Source organism: Pygoscelis adeliae, unplaced genomic scaffold (genome assembly GCF_000699105.1).
Source record: "Pygoscelis adeliae isolate BGI_AS28 unplaced genomic scaffold, ASM69910v1 Scaffold4, whole genome shotgun sequence".
NCBI lineage: Eukaryota > Metazoa > Chordata > Aves > Sphenisciformes > Spheniscidae > Pygoscelis > Pygoscelis adeliae.
Window position 1 is genome coordinate 15853165 of NW_008824986.1, and position 12833 is coordinate 15865997.

The following is a 12833-nucleotide window of genomic DNA, read 5'->3' on the forward strand; positions in this document are numbered from 1 at the left end:
TGCTGGATCGTGCCTGCGAGTGGCAACAAGGGCTCCCAGTCAGAGAACTGGAGCACTCAGCACATCTGTGTCAGTGTCTCTGATCCACGTGCCTTTTGGTGTGCCAGGGAGCTCTGGAGAAGTGCTGCAAACCACGTGAACTCTGCTGCACATGGGAGTGCTGAGGAAGTACCAGGGATCTCAGAGAATCACCCCGACGAACTCCTATTGCAGAACAGAAACACAGACGTGGGATAAGGGCTTTAGGACCAAAGAATATGTTCATGCTCAGTCCATTACAACCCAACAAGCACCCACCTGGCCTTAGCTGACAGACATTAGAGGCCATGGGGTGGAAGTCAGAACTCCTGGGCTCAGGTAAAGAGCACAATACTACGGGGGGAAAAAAGCACTTAATTGAGAACTTCTCACTATGGGCACAGGACCACCTCTAGGGAGCCGAAGGCTCACCACCTCCTGGCCATTGCTCCCCTGCTGAAGAGGAGGAAGGCAATGGGCAGGCTTTTGCACCGTGGAAAGCACTGAAAGCAATACAGAGTCACAGTCCAACAGAGACAGCTCCCTCCCATTAAAAGGGAGCCAGAGCTTTCCACCCCGGGAGTCAAGGAGGGTTTGTTTCTTCTAGCAGGGCAGAGGGAAAAGAGGAACAAAACAGAGTGGAAGAAGATTACCAAAATTATTAGACCTTCTTGGGGTCCTCTCACAGTCAACTTGCTTAGTGAATGTATAAAACAGGGCACAGCTTCTTGACAGAAGCCTTTGTTCCCCTCAGCAGCCCAAACCTCTCCACTTTCCATGTGACAGAGGCCACATCAGCACCAAGACCTGGCCACCAAGCAGCTGTCCAAGAGTTACAGCCACATCTCTGCTCAAGGGAGAGGTGGAGATGTGGGATCCGTTCAGAAGTGCGGGGCAGAACGGATGACATCTGCTGCAGTTGCCATCTGCTGATCCTTACTGCTCTCACAGTGGGGTCCTTCCCAGCCGTGGCATTCGCACCGGTAGCTCCCAGGCCCAAGGATGCATACGCCCCGGTTCATGCACGGGTTGGGTTTGCACAGGTTCACGGGGCTTTTTGCTTCTGCAACAAACACAAACAAAACAGAAGGCTCAGGCATGTCTACAGAGTGTTAATAGCTAGGACCCACGTCCATCAGGAACGCTGCAAAAATAACAGCAACTATATATCCCAGACATTAGAAAATGTCATCTAGGGCTATTGGGATGGGAAAACCACATTAACATGGCAGAAGGTGCAAGCTCACAACCCTGTCTTGACACAGAGGACAAGCTCCTCTGCGTTTAACCTAGAGAAAAGGAAGAAGAATGGCTTTACTAAATGTTCTGATCTAGAGGCTAATATTCCTAATAAAGCTTAAGGGAGTGACGTCACATTAGGCTGAATGTCAAAGAAAAGCGAAATGGAGCATCTTCAGAGCTGTGCACAGAACACATGAGCAGCACGTCTAAAACCCCCCAGATCCAGACACTGCCAATGCAGAGCAAGACATATGCCCTGCTCCAAGGTGTTTACAACCCCAAACACCACTGAAGTTCAAACCCCATTCGCCCTGGAGGGGACCTGAGTTTACATCAGAGAGGAGCAAGGACTAGAAGTCAGCTGAGAAGCAGGGATGGCACGAATAGAAAACAACACAAGAAAAACTTACGGGCTTTTTTCTAGGAGGTTTGAGAGAAAAGCCTGCAACCATGGCCCAAGTTGTTATTAGTCCTGTTCTTGTGAAGTATGTGACAGCTATCCCAACCCTCTTAACACAGCAGAGCCCAGCTGTCAGCAGGGCTGGCAGTGTTTCATGCTGCCTTGCTGTGAATATGTTAGGTTAAGTAGCAGCATCCCAGAGGAATTTGCTTCCAGTCTGCTGGCAACTCCACCACAGCATTGGTAAGGGTGTGAAATTCCTCTGCTGAACAACTACGTGATGTAGAGTCTGGACCTCCTAGCCTTGCCTTTTGCTCCATGGTAGAAAAAGCACACAGAGTAGGAAAAGGGGGAGAAGGAAAGAATATAAATTCTATTGCTATCCATCAGGACAGTTACTACAGCTTACCGCATGTTGTACTCATTCTCACACATCCGAGTTTGCACATCAACTCTCAACCTACACCTAAGGTAAGCAAAATTATCTTTGAAATTCACTTTTTTGACAGTCAAATCCTAGATCTGAGACATCTCAATTGACAGTTTCTGTTGATTTTGTATGAAGCCAAGTTTGGTTCAACAACATTTTTATTGTCATGAGACATCCAGATGGGGTCCTGCCTGACAGTGTATCCCTAGGGGATACAGGCGCTTTCACTTTCATCGTAGGGTGGTAGAGCCACTGGCAACGGAAGCTGGAGGGACCTCTTGGACCCACTACTCATCTTCCAGGTGCTGGCTGCTCCCCAGAGAGCTTTTCCATCGTGCTCTGCTCCACATGCCATGCATCCACCACTTCCCTCCACGGCTGCCCCACAGCATAACCTCGTGGTCCCTGTTTGGGGGAATCATGCTATTCCACCCAGGCACCATTTCTCTGAACTCAAGCCTACTGTTAACACAGTATCATCTTAAATAAGCTTCTTGCACTTCAGGGATTATACCCTTTGATAAGCCCAAGAGTCTGTATTTCCATTAATCAGATTCATATATATTTAATGCTTGGGATCTTTTCTCCTAAAGCCTGGATCATTTTTTTCTGGTCTCTTTTCAGCTCAGGCTCAGAATAACTACGATATTTCAGGTGTCCAGAGGCAGAATCTCTTTTTCACATACTTTTATCATGAGTCATAAATTTTTTAAAGTCCTTTCACAGACAATGATTCTGTTATTGAGTCTTGGACTTGGAGTACAAGACTGAATGAAGGGCTTATCTTTACATCGCCCTTGGTCCCAGCCTATCTAGTACAAACAGTGATTACCTGCACATGAAATGAAAGCAGCAATTCAGTCTCAGGAAATGATATGTTAATACCCTGACTCACTGAACCTTGCCGTCTCTTCCCCTTCATCCGTGGCGTTGTAGTTAATTTCATGGTACAGTAGATTGTTTTTGTAACAACACAGCTGAAAATACCGCTGCGATATGAGCACATTGAAAAGCTCCAGGTAGAAACCATGTGCAGAGCCTGCCAGGAGACTGGCTCCTCACCCCAAAGAGATGACACTGTAGTTCTTTCTAACCCTGAGGGAGCAACAGGCACGCCCAGAGATGAAAAGGACCTTTGATTGTGCGGTAGCTCAATATGCTGCTTCTTTTGATCTTACAAACGGGTTAAAACATACAAAAGCAAATAGCTAGATGTTAAACTCTGACTATTTTGAATGAGAAACAAGGCATGGCATTTTAACTAGAAGTACTTTTGCCACCACTAATGTCTGCAAACCAGGGCTGCTATCCTTTCTGAAAAGCTGATTTCCATCAAATATAGGCACTCACACTCAGCACACAAGTGTTTCAAACTTGGTATCTGAGTCAATTTTTTCCCAGCTGGGGACTGGCCCTCAGGACTTGAAGTTTTGAAGAAAGTGCACTTTTTTTTTTGCACAAACATGAGCTTTTACATGAATATTTGAAAATTCTTCCCTCTTGAACGCTTTGGAGATAAGGATTTGGTCCTGCAAATAAAATTAATCACAAGTTGTCTGAAGGCCTCAATTTAACAGTTTGCAGGCTTCAAAATGGACAGATTCTGAATTTAGGATTAAATCCTGTGCAACCCAAACAAAATCTTGAGAGCCGGCACGGTAACTTCAGTAGCGGGATGCTAAGGAGGAACAGAAGTGATGAGGTTTCAGACCCGCCACTTCACAAACACCTGGGCACAAACCTGTTGAACAAGACAGCAGAGACCTCACTCAGGGACCAACACTGTTGGCTGCAGAAACATGTCCCCTTAAGCCCCCCTACAACACTGCAGGGGGTACAGTAATGCACAGCAAATTCTACAGGTTTAAAGCAACATCAGAAAATGAGCAAACTTCTTTTTCTTTCAGGGAAGGCAGAACCTAGACCTGGCAAGGCTGGAAAGAGCCAGTCACACTAAGACCAGTCTCACCCACTGGACTGAATCTTAAGAAAGGTGGTTCCTATTCCTATAGGAATGCTTTGGACAATCGCCACATATCTATGCCATAGTTTCCCCATCTGTACAATGCAAAAGATAATATTAAGCCCACTCTGTAAAGCATCAGAAAACATATGATAACAACGGCTACAGAAGAAAGTCCCCACTATGCCTGTTTTACAGTTTACCACCAGCTGGCGGCACCAGCATAAAAAGTGAGGATGGGATGTTCTCACCTTCACAGATTCTTTCGATGATAAGGTCTTGGTAATGCTGCAGGTCTTCATAGGAGGAGATGTGGACCAGGTAGTTCGGAGACCCAGTAACCCTCAGCAGCGTGTCCCTCTGTGCATCCCCAATGACAACCACAAACACCAAGATGCCATTGTCCCTCAGCTGCTGAGCTGGGGCAGCTGCATCCTCCACGCCGCCTCCGTTTGTGAGCACCACCACTGCCTTGTTGACGCCAGGTCTTGCTCCTTTCTGCACTGTCATCACATCACCATAAATATGCAGCAAGGCACTGCCAGCAGAGGCTGAGTCCCCGAGGAAAGGCACCTGGTCGATGGCTTGGAGGAGAGCTGAATTGCTCGTGTGGGTGTCCAAAGCGAACACAGTGTGAGCTCTGCTGCCATAGACAACAAGGGCAATTTGGGTGACATCCCGGTTGATGCTGAAGTGCAAAAAGCTGCTCCTGACAAAGTCCCTCAGCTGCAGAAAATTCTCCAGGCCAACTCCAGCCGAGGCATCCACCGCAAACGCCAAATCGAGAGACTGTGCCTGGCAGCCTGGATAAAAGAGTGCAAAACCGGTATTTTTCAGAGTATGTATGTACTCCTTTCTGACCAAAAAAAAGCAGGGGGGGAAACAGTGGGCAAAATTCATCACTGCTGATCACTGACTGTGAAGAGTGATCTATGACCCTTTCACACCAATAGATAGAGATCCATCATAAAAAGCAGTGATGGAAGGTTAGTCCCTGGATCTGCGGCTGACAAAAACAAGAACATTTATCCTTCTGTCCTTCCCTCCTCCCCGATGGAGTTCAGAAGACCTCCTCATGGTTTGACAAACTCATCCTGCAATGCCCGTATCACAGTCTTACCTTCAGGATTGTCCACACTGCAGATTCTTTTCTGCAGCTCTGGGATCTTGTTGAACAGGTCCTGGGGGTCTGAGTAGATAATTGTCTGCTTTGGATTGCCAGTCACCTTGGTCAGCTCTGCTCTCACGAAGCTGCTGCCTACACCAATCAAGAAGAGGCCTTGGTCCCTTGCATACTTAGCAGCTTCTGCCACTGGATCCTGAGACTTGGAGTCAGTGAGCAAGACAACCACGCGTGGGAGGTCATCCTGTACATCTGCAAAGACTGGGGTGCTCCTAAAACCCTGCTGTGCAATGTACTGCAGGGCTCTGCCTGTCAGGGTTCCTCCTCCACTGAAATTCAAAGAATCAATGCTCTTCATAAGACTGAATGCATCCTTGTGTTGGCCCACCTCAATGGGTATCCTGACATCGTTATTGTACTGGGCCACCCCCACATTCATTGGCGAGTCCTGGCCCATCACTGCTTGGAGGAATCTCTTGAGGAATGCTTTGTAGCGCAGGAACCCTTCCAGCGTGACCCCCGCTGAGCTGTCCATCATGAAAAGGAGATCCACGCTGCACTCGAGGCTCAGCTTTGGTCCTGGAAAGGGAGACAGCAATTTGTCATATGGAGGGCAAAAAGACAAGCATGCCGGGCACCTCAGCTGGGGCCTGCTGGAAGCCCTTTGGTGTGGAGAAGGGACATTGCATCCAGTAACCTACATGGTTTGCCATACATGGCATGAGCTGGAGGACAACTGTGCCAGGAGTGCACTTTATTTTGGTTGGATGCCACATAAGCCTTTAGAGACAGGAAATATTTATGGGAGTCTGGGGGCATTACTGGACATTTGGATGGCAAACTTCAAATTAGAAATGACAACTCCACTCTCTTAGTACTCTGGGGAAAACACTCCAAGTTTCAGTACGTCGAGAAAGGAGAAAGTTCAAGTACCAGACCCTCATCTGTAACACCCTGAGACACTTTGAAGTGGGAGTCTTGATTCTGGGGGAAGTAAGTACAAAGCATTTTCTGAAGATCAGGACCTTCTTGGGTTTCTTACACTGAATCCACAAAATCAGGGCCCACGTGTGCAGGGAGGGGACCAACAGACATACCCTGTTGTGTCTCTCCCAGTTTCTCTGTTGTTCTGCTCACGTGGCACCTACGTTTAGAAACAAAGGCAGCCACGCCAGGGTGAGACTGTCAGTATTGGTGCTCTCCATATCCACAAGGTTTCTGAGCAGCAAGACCCAGTCACTGGGCCTGACACAGTCATAACCAGCACGAGAGAAAACAGCCTGTCTCCCAAAAGAGAAAAGCCCAAAGGCTGCAGCCCAACCCCAGTTGTCCCTGTGGCCATGCACAGGCACCACAAAGGCAGGACACAGCTGAGAAGGAAGGAGGGAGAGCGCAGGTTCACACCTACCACAGTGGATGTCTCCTCCATACCCCACCGGGCAGAGGCAGTGGTATTTGTCCAGTCCCACTGGGACACACGTGCCCCCGTTCTGGCATGGCTGGGAGTCACAAGGGTCTAAACGGGGCCAGGGAAGGGAAAGACAGGGAGTTAGCAGGGAGCCTGCCCCTTCCCATCCTGTGCCAGTGTGAGCATTGCCATTAGCGGAAAAGGGGCCAAACCTTTGTCTGTCTTGCTGCAGAGTTTGAACTCATGCAGGGCCACGTGCACCCTCACTCACCTCCATGGCAATTTCAGTTTGGGATGGCTCTCCAACAGGCAGCAGTGAAGAGAGCAAACCACGCTGTGACCTCACTTCATTTGCTTTGGAATAATGCCAATGAAGTTACGTTTGTGTAAATACAGAATTGCTGAAGTTCATACAGCCATTCCAGATTTACACCAGCAATGAAGGGATCAGAGTCTGGCCTGCTGCTTGGACAACGTTGTACTGACAAAGAAAATAAAGCCACTGTCATGTGAACCAGCAAAATGATGGGGTTAAGGGCAGAACTCAAGGACCATAGCTATTTCCACAGTCACAAAAACAGGCTGGCAATCAGCAAGTGTCAGGTTCACTGCTAAACTGATGATGTTCATGGTACCAAGTGAATGAGTGGAGGCATCTCACTGCATACTCCCCTAGCTGGAGAGCAGTGAGTCCCCACAGGCATTGGGAAGCAGTGCAAACCTCTGCCCCAGGAACACGAGCAGATGAGGATTAACTGGCTCCTCAAGCAGAAGGAGAAATGATGGGGAGATATTTTAATCCAAAAGAACTTTGGTCATAGATACCCATGAGACAAAAAAATGGGACATAATATCCACTTCTTGCTAAGGATCACAATCTCTCACTCATAACAAAATTTTTAGAAGTGAGAGTAAAAACCGATCTTTTTATTCCTTAGTTATTAACTTTCCTGCTTTGTAAATACAATTTTTAAAAAGGCTAAGTCCTACCTGGACATACAGTTCGGAAGCATCTGGATGGGTATTTTATCAAGACTCTCTTCCATCTGAAACAGGAAGAATAAAACCTATCATGAATTTAAAGATTAACAAGGTGTCTTCAAGGTCGACCTTACTGTGTTTTAAATGGAACAAATTTTCCTTTGAAAACACAATTTTTCAAAACAAGTATTTCAAAAGAAAATGTCCATTCTGAGTGGGATGGCAAAAGAAAAAACATCATTTCATCAAATCTACTCTTCTGTTTTTTAATTCTACTTTAACGTTTTACATTTAAAGACTATGGATGTATTTTTAAAACTCCAGATAATTATTTTTTTTAGTTGCTACAGAGATGATGTTAAACTTTTTGCTCTAAATTGGAATGAAAACAAAATTTTACAGCAGTGAGAATTTCTTATTCAATATTAATTCCACTATCTAACTTATCCAGCTGTAACAACTAGTGGACAAGCAAGGTTTAGAGTGGGAAGAAATCCTCAGTCCTCAGCTGTGCCTCCCAGTGGGATTTTTCAACTACCTTCATCATTTCCCTGCCCTAAGGTGATATGAACCCCCCCCCACCATAGAGCAGGAGTGTATATTTGCCACATGTAAGAAGGCAGCTAACGTTGGTTCCTGACAATTAGATGATTTCTGCTTTAAACTTTCATCCCTGTTAATCAGTTTTCTATTTCTCTAATACCTGCAGCTTCATCATGCCACTAATCTTCCAGTGCTCTGCATTAGGGCTGCTCAAACTCGCAGCTATTGTGGCCCAAACCATCACTTTTGGGATGCCGTAAGCAAGCCACAAGCTGCTCTGCTTTCCCACATTGGCTCTGAGGCGCAACTATCTGGAAATGCTCACAGCCATCAGGACATGTCTGAAATTATCCATACAATCATCACCCAGTATATCTATGTAGCAGGCCATCAATGCACAGCCCAGATCTGGGGTGATTTTCAAACATTAATCTGACAGCCTGGTATTAAAACAAACACATGAAGCACCTCTTCAAAGGAAAAACAATCCCCCCTACCAATTTCTGTACAGCACCACTTTCACTCAGCTCTTTTTATCAGCAAAGAGAGCACGAAGCTGCCTTTCCCTTCACAGCTCATTTTTAAAGCATTTCTCCCGCTGTATTCACTGCAATGACAATATTATTTGAAGGACCTGACATGCTTTATTGGTTTTCAGCTCCAGTCTCCTCTCCCTGGGCAAGGGAACATTTCCCTCATGCAGCTCACTGCCATTGGCCTGACAATGCAGCTCTTTGTGTGCCTCCCGGTTTTGGCACCGTGGCACTATGACTGGGGGGTATTTTCTGCCAGTGACTGAAGCCTCTCCATAGGAAAGTCCTTCCCAAGCCCCCCAGGGCAGCCAAGCAAAGGAAAAGGGGCTTCTCTGAAAGGAAGAAAGCCTGAGTGGATGAAAACAGAACTAGTGCCAACACAGGGAGCCAGACCTAGAAACCCTCTGCAGCGCAGAGTCGGCACAGAGATGTAAATTTCAAAGCATCTCAGTTCAACAGGTAGGAAACTAATCACAATTCCATTTATAATATTTATGTTGCTCTTGGGCTAACCATCTTCTGCTTCTTTGTCTCAGCTCCTCCTCTTACCCTTGGCTTCTCAGATCAGCCAATGGTCAGAGCAGGGAAATCCTCTTCCTAGGTCTAGAGACCATGTTTGCATCAGTCTTCTGAGGGATCTTCACCCCAGTAAAGAGTCAAGGTCAGATAAAAGGCTCATTACTGTATCTCTCATCTTATCTTAGCCCCACTCACTTTTAGAGATGTGGGTGTCCAACTCACCTGTAGAAAGGGCACAGCGATGCATGCACTGCATTTGGCTGCTTTGAGCCTTTCCAACACACATAGTTTCCAGCCAGCTCTTTCACAGTCTCCAGGGTCCTGCGTTCACAAGGGTGGGATTCAACTTTGCAGCCTGTGGCAAAGAACAAATGCAAACTAGGATCAATTGCCTGAAAAGACAAGGTCTGTATGGAAGTGGAGCACCATTTTGAAATGGGTTAGTCTTCCTCATCTACCTGCCAACAGCAGACCAGGCTGTGCTTCAAAGAGCCACGAGACCCCAGAAGAGAAATTTTCTGTCAACAAGCTCACCAGCCTACTCCACTTTCTGGAGTGCTCACTATTCAGCCTCCTTTGCTTTGCTATAAAACTCGCACTTCCGAATTCAGGGTTCAATGACAACTTTTCAGCCCCTGTGATGCTTCATCATTCATGTATTTGATTTTCTTCTACCTCTGGACCACTCTAGTTCTATCTTTTCTATTTCTTGCAAGTCCCTGGTGGCCTCCCCTTAACACACAGCCAAGTCCATTAGAAGATTTAAAACAGCTGTGTTTATCCCTCTATCCCCCATGACATGAGCAAGACCAATATTCCCACTTTCAGAGGTGAACAGAGACACAGAAAGATTTAGGATCCTGCAGCTTGCAAGTATTTGGAGAGGTAGCTGGCAAGCATGCCATCCAGTTTGGGCACCAGAAGCAGGTTACCTCGAAGTGCAACACCTGCTAATTCCCCTATAGGCTTTCTGACACTGCCTCATCTTTCTCACTCAGTGACATGGTCCAAGCTCAAAGCATGGGCATGAAGGAGGAGCCAGGACAGGGGTTACCTGGAGCAGTGGCGCTGCAGACAGAGCCGGTGAGGGTGCTGTACAGGCCGTTGGCAGCATCGTCAGCATCTCCAGCAAAGAGCACGTGCTGCTCGGTGGGCTCACTAGCCAGCACATGCAGCTCCTCCCACCTGCCGAGCAAGGTGGGGTTCAAGCACTTGTGTAACAAGACTCCTAGTCATCCCCAAAGAATTGAGTATCAAAACAAACCCTGATGCAGCAAATAGCTGATGCAGAACCATGACACCCTTCAAACAGTTTTCAGGATCCTGGTGTGTTTAGTCTCAGGCAGTAGCGTAGCTCTACTCAGTGGAAGAGCTTCCTTCTCCAACTCTGGTCCTCCTTCTACACCAGCCACCAAATTAGTGTTTCCTCCATGCCTGTGTTACCCCACAAATTCCCCTTTTCTCTTTCCAAAACTTATATATAGCACAAGACCATCCCTCACTCGCTAGGACTTGCCATTTGGCTAGCTGGGCCTCCATTTCCAACTCTGTGGAAAGTTTCCTACCTTGGAAACTTGATTCCCACTGCAAAAACCGTGACGTGTCTCTCCTTCACCTGCACTGCAGGCATTGCGGTGCTGCCCTGGGACTTTCCATCCGAAATTATGATCAGGACTTCAGGGACACTTGAGTTTCTGCCACCAGGGAATCCCTTGCGGAGAATGTACTTCAGAGCCCGACCTGTCTCTGTGCTCCCACCTCTAGAATGAAGGGAGATAAAAAAAACAGAAATCAAAGCTCTTTTCCTGATACTGAATTTACCACCTGATTTCCAAATTTCCACTCTCTGGTAGTGGGGAACTTAGCATATTTCTGCCTGTTGCCACAGAACACACTCACAGAGATGTCTAATCCTGCCATTCTTGTCATCTTCCTACCCATAGGTCCCATCTATCCACCCTTACCTTCCTCCTCTCCAAGCCAGAGTAGTCTCCAGAAGACTTTTAACACACAGCAGAGAGTTCCTGCAACCGGAGGAGAAACCAGAGCTCTCGGATATTTGAGTTTTATTTCCAGCTTCGACAAATGTCTCAACTGCTTCTGTTTTTCCATCTGAAAATTGCAGTCACTTCTTTAAGAGTGGAAAAGCTGTTTTCCACAGCTGTGTGGAAAAGCTGTTTTACAACAACCTCTTCTATTCCAGTCAGAAACACAGTACAAGCGGGCAAAATCAATGAAGACCAGTGTCTCAAAGTGACGCAGAAACATGTTATAAATTCTTGTCCTGTGTCATCCCTTTCCCTCCATGGGACCTTCTGCCATTCTTGGACCAAGAGCTAAGGCAGGGAGCTATACGTCCCAGCTTGTAACCGAGAGTCTGCAGTTCAGCAGTGTGCAGACAGTCCTTGCCTTTTTCTCACTGGTTGATCTGCAGGTTAATTTGATTTTCTACAAAAAGTCATTTGTCCATCCTGTAGTAAAGCTCCTGAAAATACAAATGCTGAAAGCTTCTTAGTGTATCCCTGGAAACTTGGACCGAACACAAGGCATGCTTTTTTCAGGGCTTCACCAGTACCTTTTATGCTAGGAAAGTAAACATTAAGAAAAGCCACCTGATGCTCTAGTTGTCTAAACCCATGCTAAACTCGATTAAAAGCAATACCCTCATCTGTTAGGTTGCTTGCCAGCAGTGCTGGTATGATAGGGAAAGTGCACCAGCCACTGACATTCACACAAGTTGTACCCCACACTTCTTGTTTTGGAGACAGGAGCCAGCTACCTCAATATTTTGACAGCCCTTGAATTCTGCCCTGGAGAAGTAAATGTTTCTGAGGTAGAAAGTGATTAGTTCAATACTCAGCAATCCTCCCAGTAGCAAAGTACTAAACCCACACAAGGACTTGGATGCCAAAGGGGGCACACTCCAGTAGTGACATAAATCAGCAAGTAAAATGGGCTGCTGCTAAGCGTTAGGGAATGGCAGACATCAAGCCTTGCATCTCTGCAATAACTCCTAAGGAAAAACAAACTTGAAGGCAATTTTAGTAGAAAATAAGCTACAGCTTGCCAGAGAACAGCTTCAGTCAAAGATGCTCTAGAAATCCTGAGACTCATTTCTTGTGAGATTATTAAAGAATGAGATTTGCTGACTGCTGGATGCCTCCTTAACCTAAGAGCCCGACTGCCCTGCTGAGCCCATAGATACTGGAGCTGTCTGTTTGAGAGGTATGCTGCACATCAGCACAAAGCCCAGGGAGGGAAAAGAGCGGCCCCTCTGGCACCTAAGAGAAGAGCTGCTCATGGCAAGCCCATAAGATTATGGCCAGTGTCTGCACAGCGCTAGGGTCTCTTTGATTATGGCATACTGGATGTGAACTGGGAAGGAGTCCCTCATTGCAGAGGGTGCTGAAAATAAAGCAGAAGGGAATGAAAAAGGGGAGTGCTATACTTATACAGAAGTTTAGGAGGGGAAGGACAAGGTGTGGTTGTTTTCATGGGCTACACATTTATTCTAGTTGTTATTTCTTGCTAGTGAGCTCTGTGGGGCAGGGACTGTCCTCCTCTGCTTTCAAGACTTAACTTTAAATGACTGTTAGAGATGCCTAGTCGAGACTGGGCTCCATGTACCACGAAATGTCATCAAAATTTTATATAAAATGATCATCTCTGTCAG

General features: G+C 46.6%; 1 protein-coding gene across 1 annotated transcript in view; it reads right to left on the reverse strand.

The window, feature by feature from the left end:
- Positions 1 to 899: 899 nt before the first annotated feature.
- The window catches only part of VWA2 (von Willebrand factor A domain containing 2), a 24040-nt gene continuing 12106 nt past the window's right edge, over positions 900 to 12833 (reverse strand). Inside the window, exons 6-13 of the mRNA XM_009326046.1 lie at positions 10726 to 10920; positions 10215 to 10345; positions 9383 to 9515; positions 7575 to 7630; positions 6585 to 6692; positions 5174 to 5755; positions 4305 to 4856; positions 900 to 1081 (exon numbers count right to left, since the gene is read on the reverse strand). Coding sequence (XP_009324321.1) covers positions 900 to 1081; positions 4305 to 4856; positions 5174 to 5755; positions 6585 to 6692; positions 7575 to 7630; positions 9383 to 9515; positions 10215 to 10345; positions 10726 to 10920 — 1939 coding nt within the window. The remainder of the gene's footprint in view (positions 1082 to 4304; positions 4857 to 5173; positions 5756 to 6584; positions 6693 to 7574; positions 7631 to 9382; positions 9516 to 10214; positions 10346 to 10725; positions 10921 to 12833) is intronic.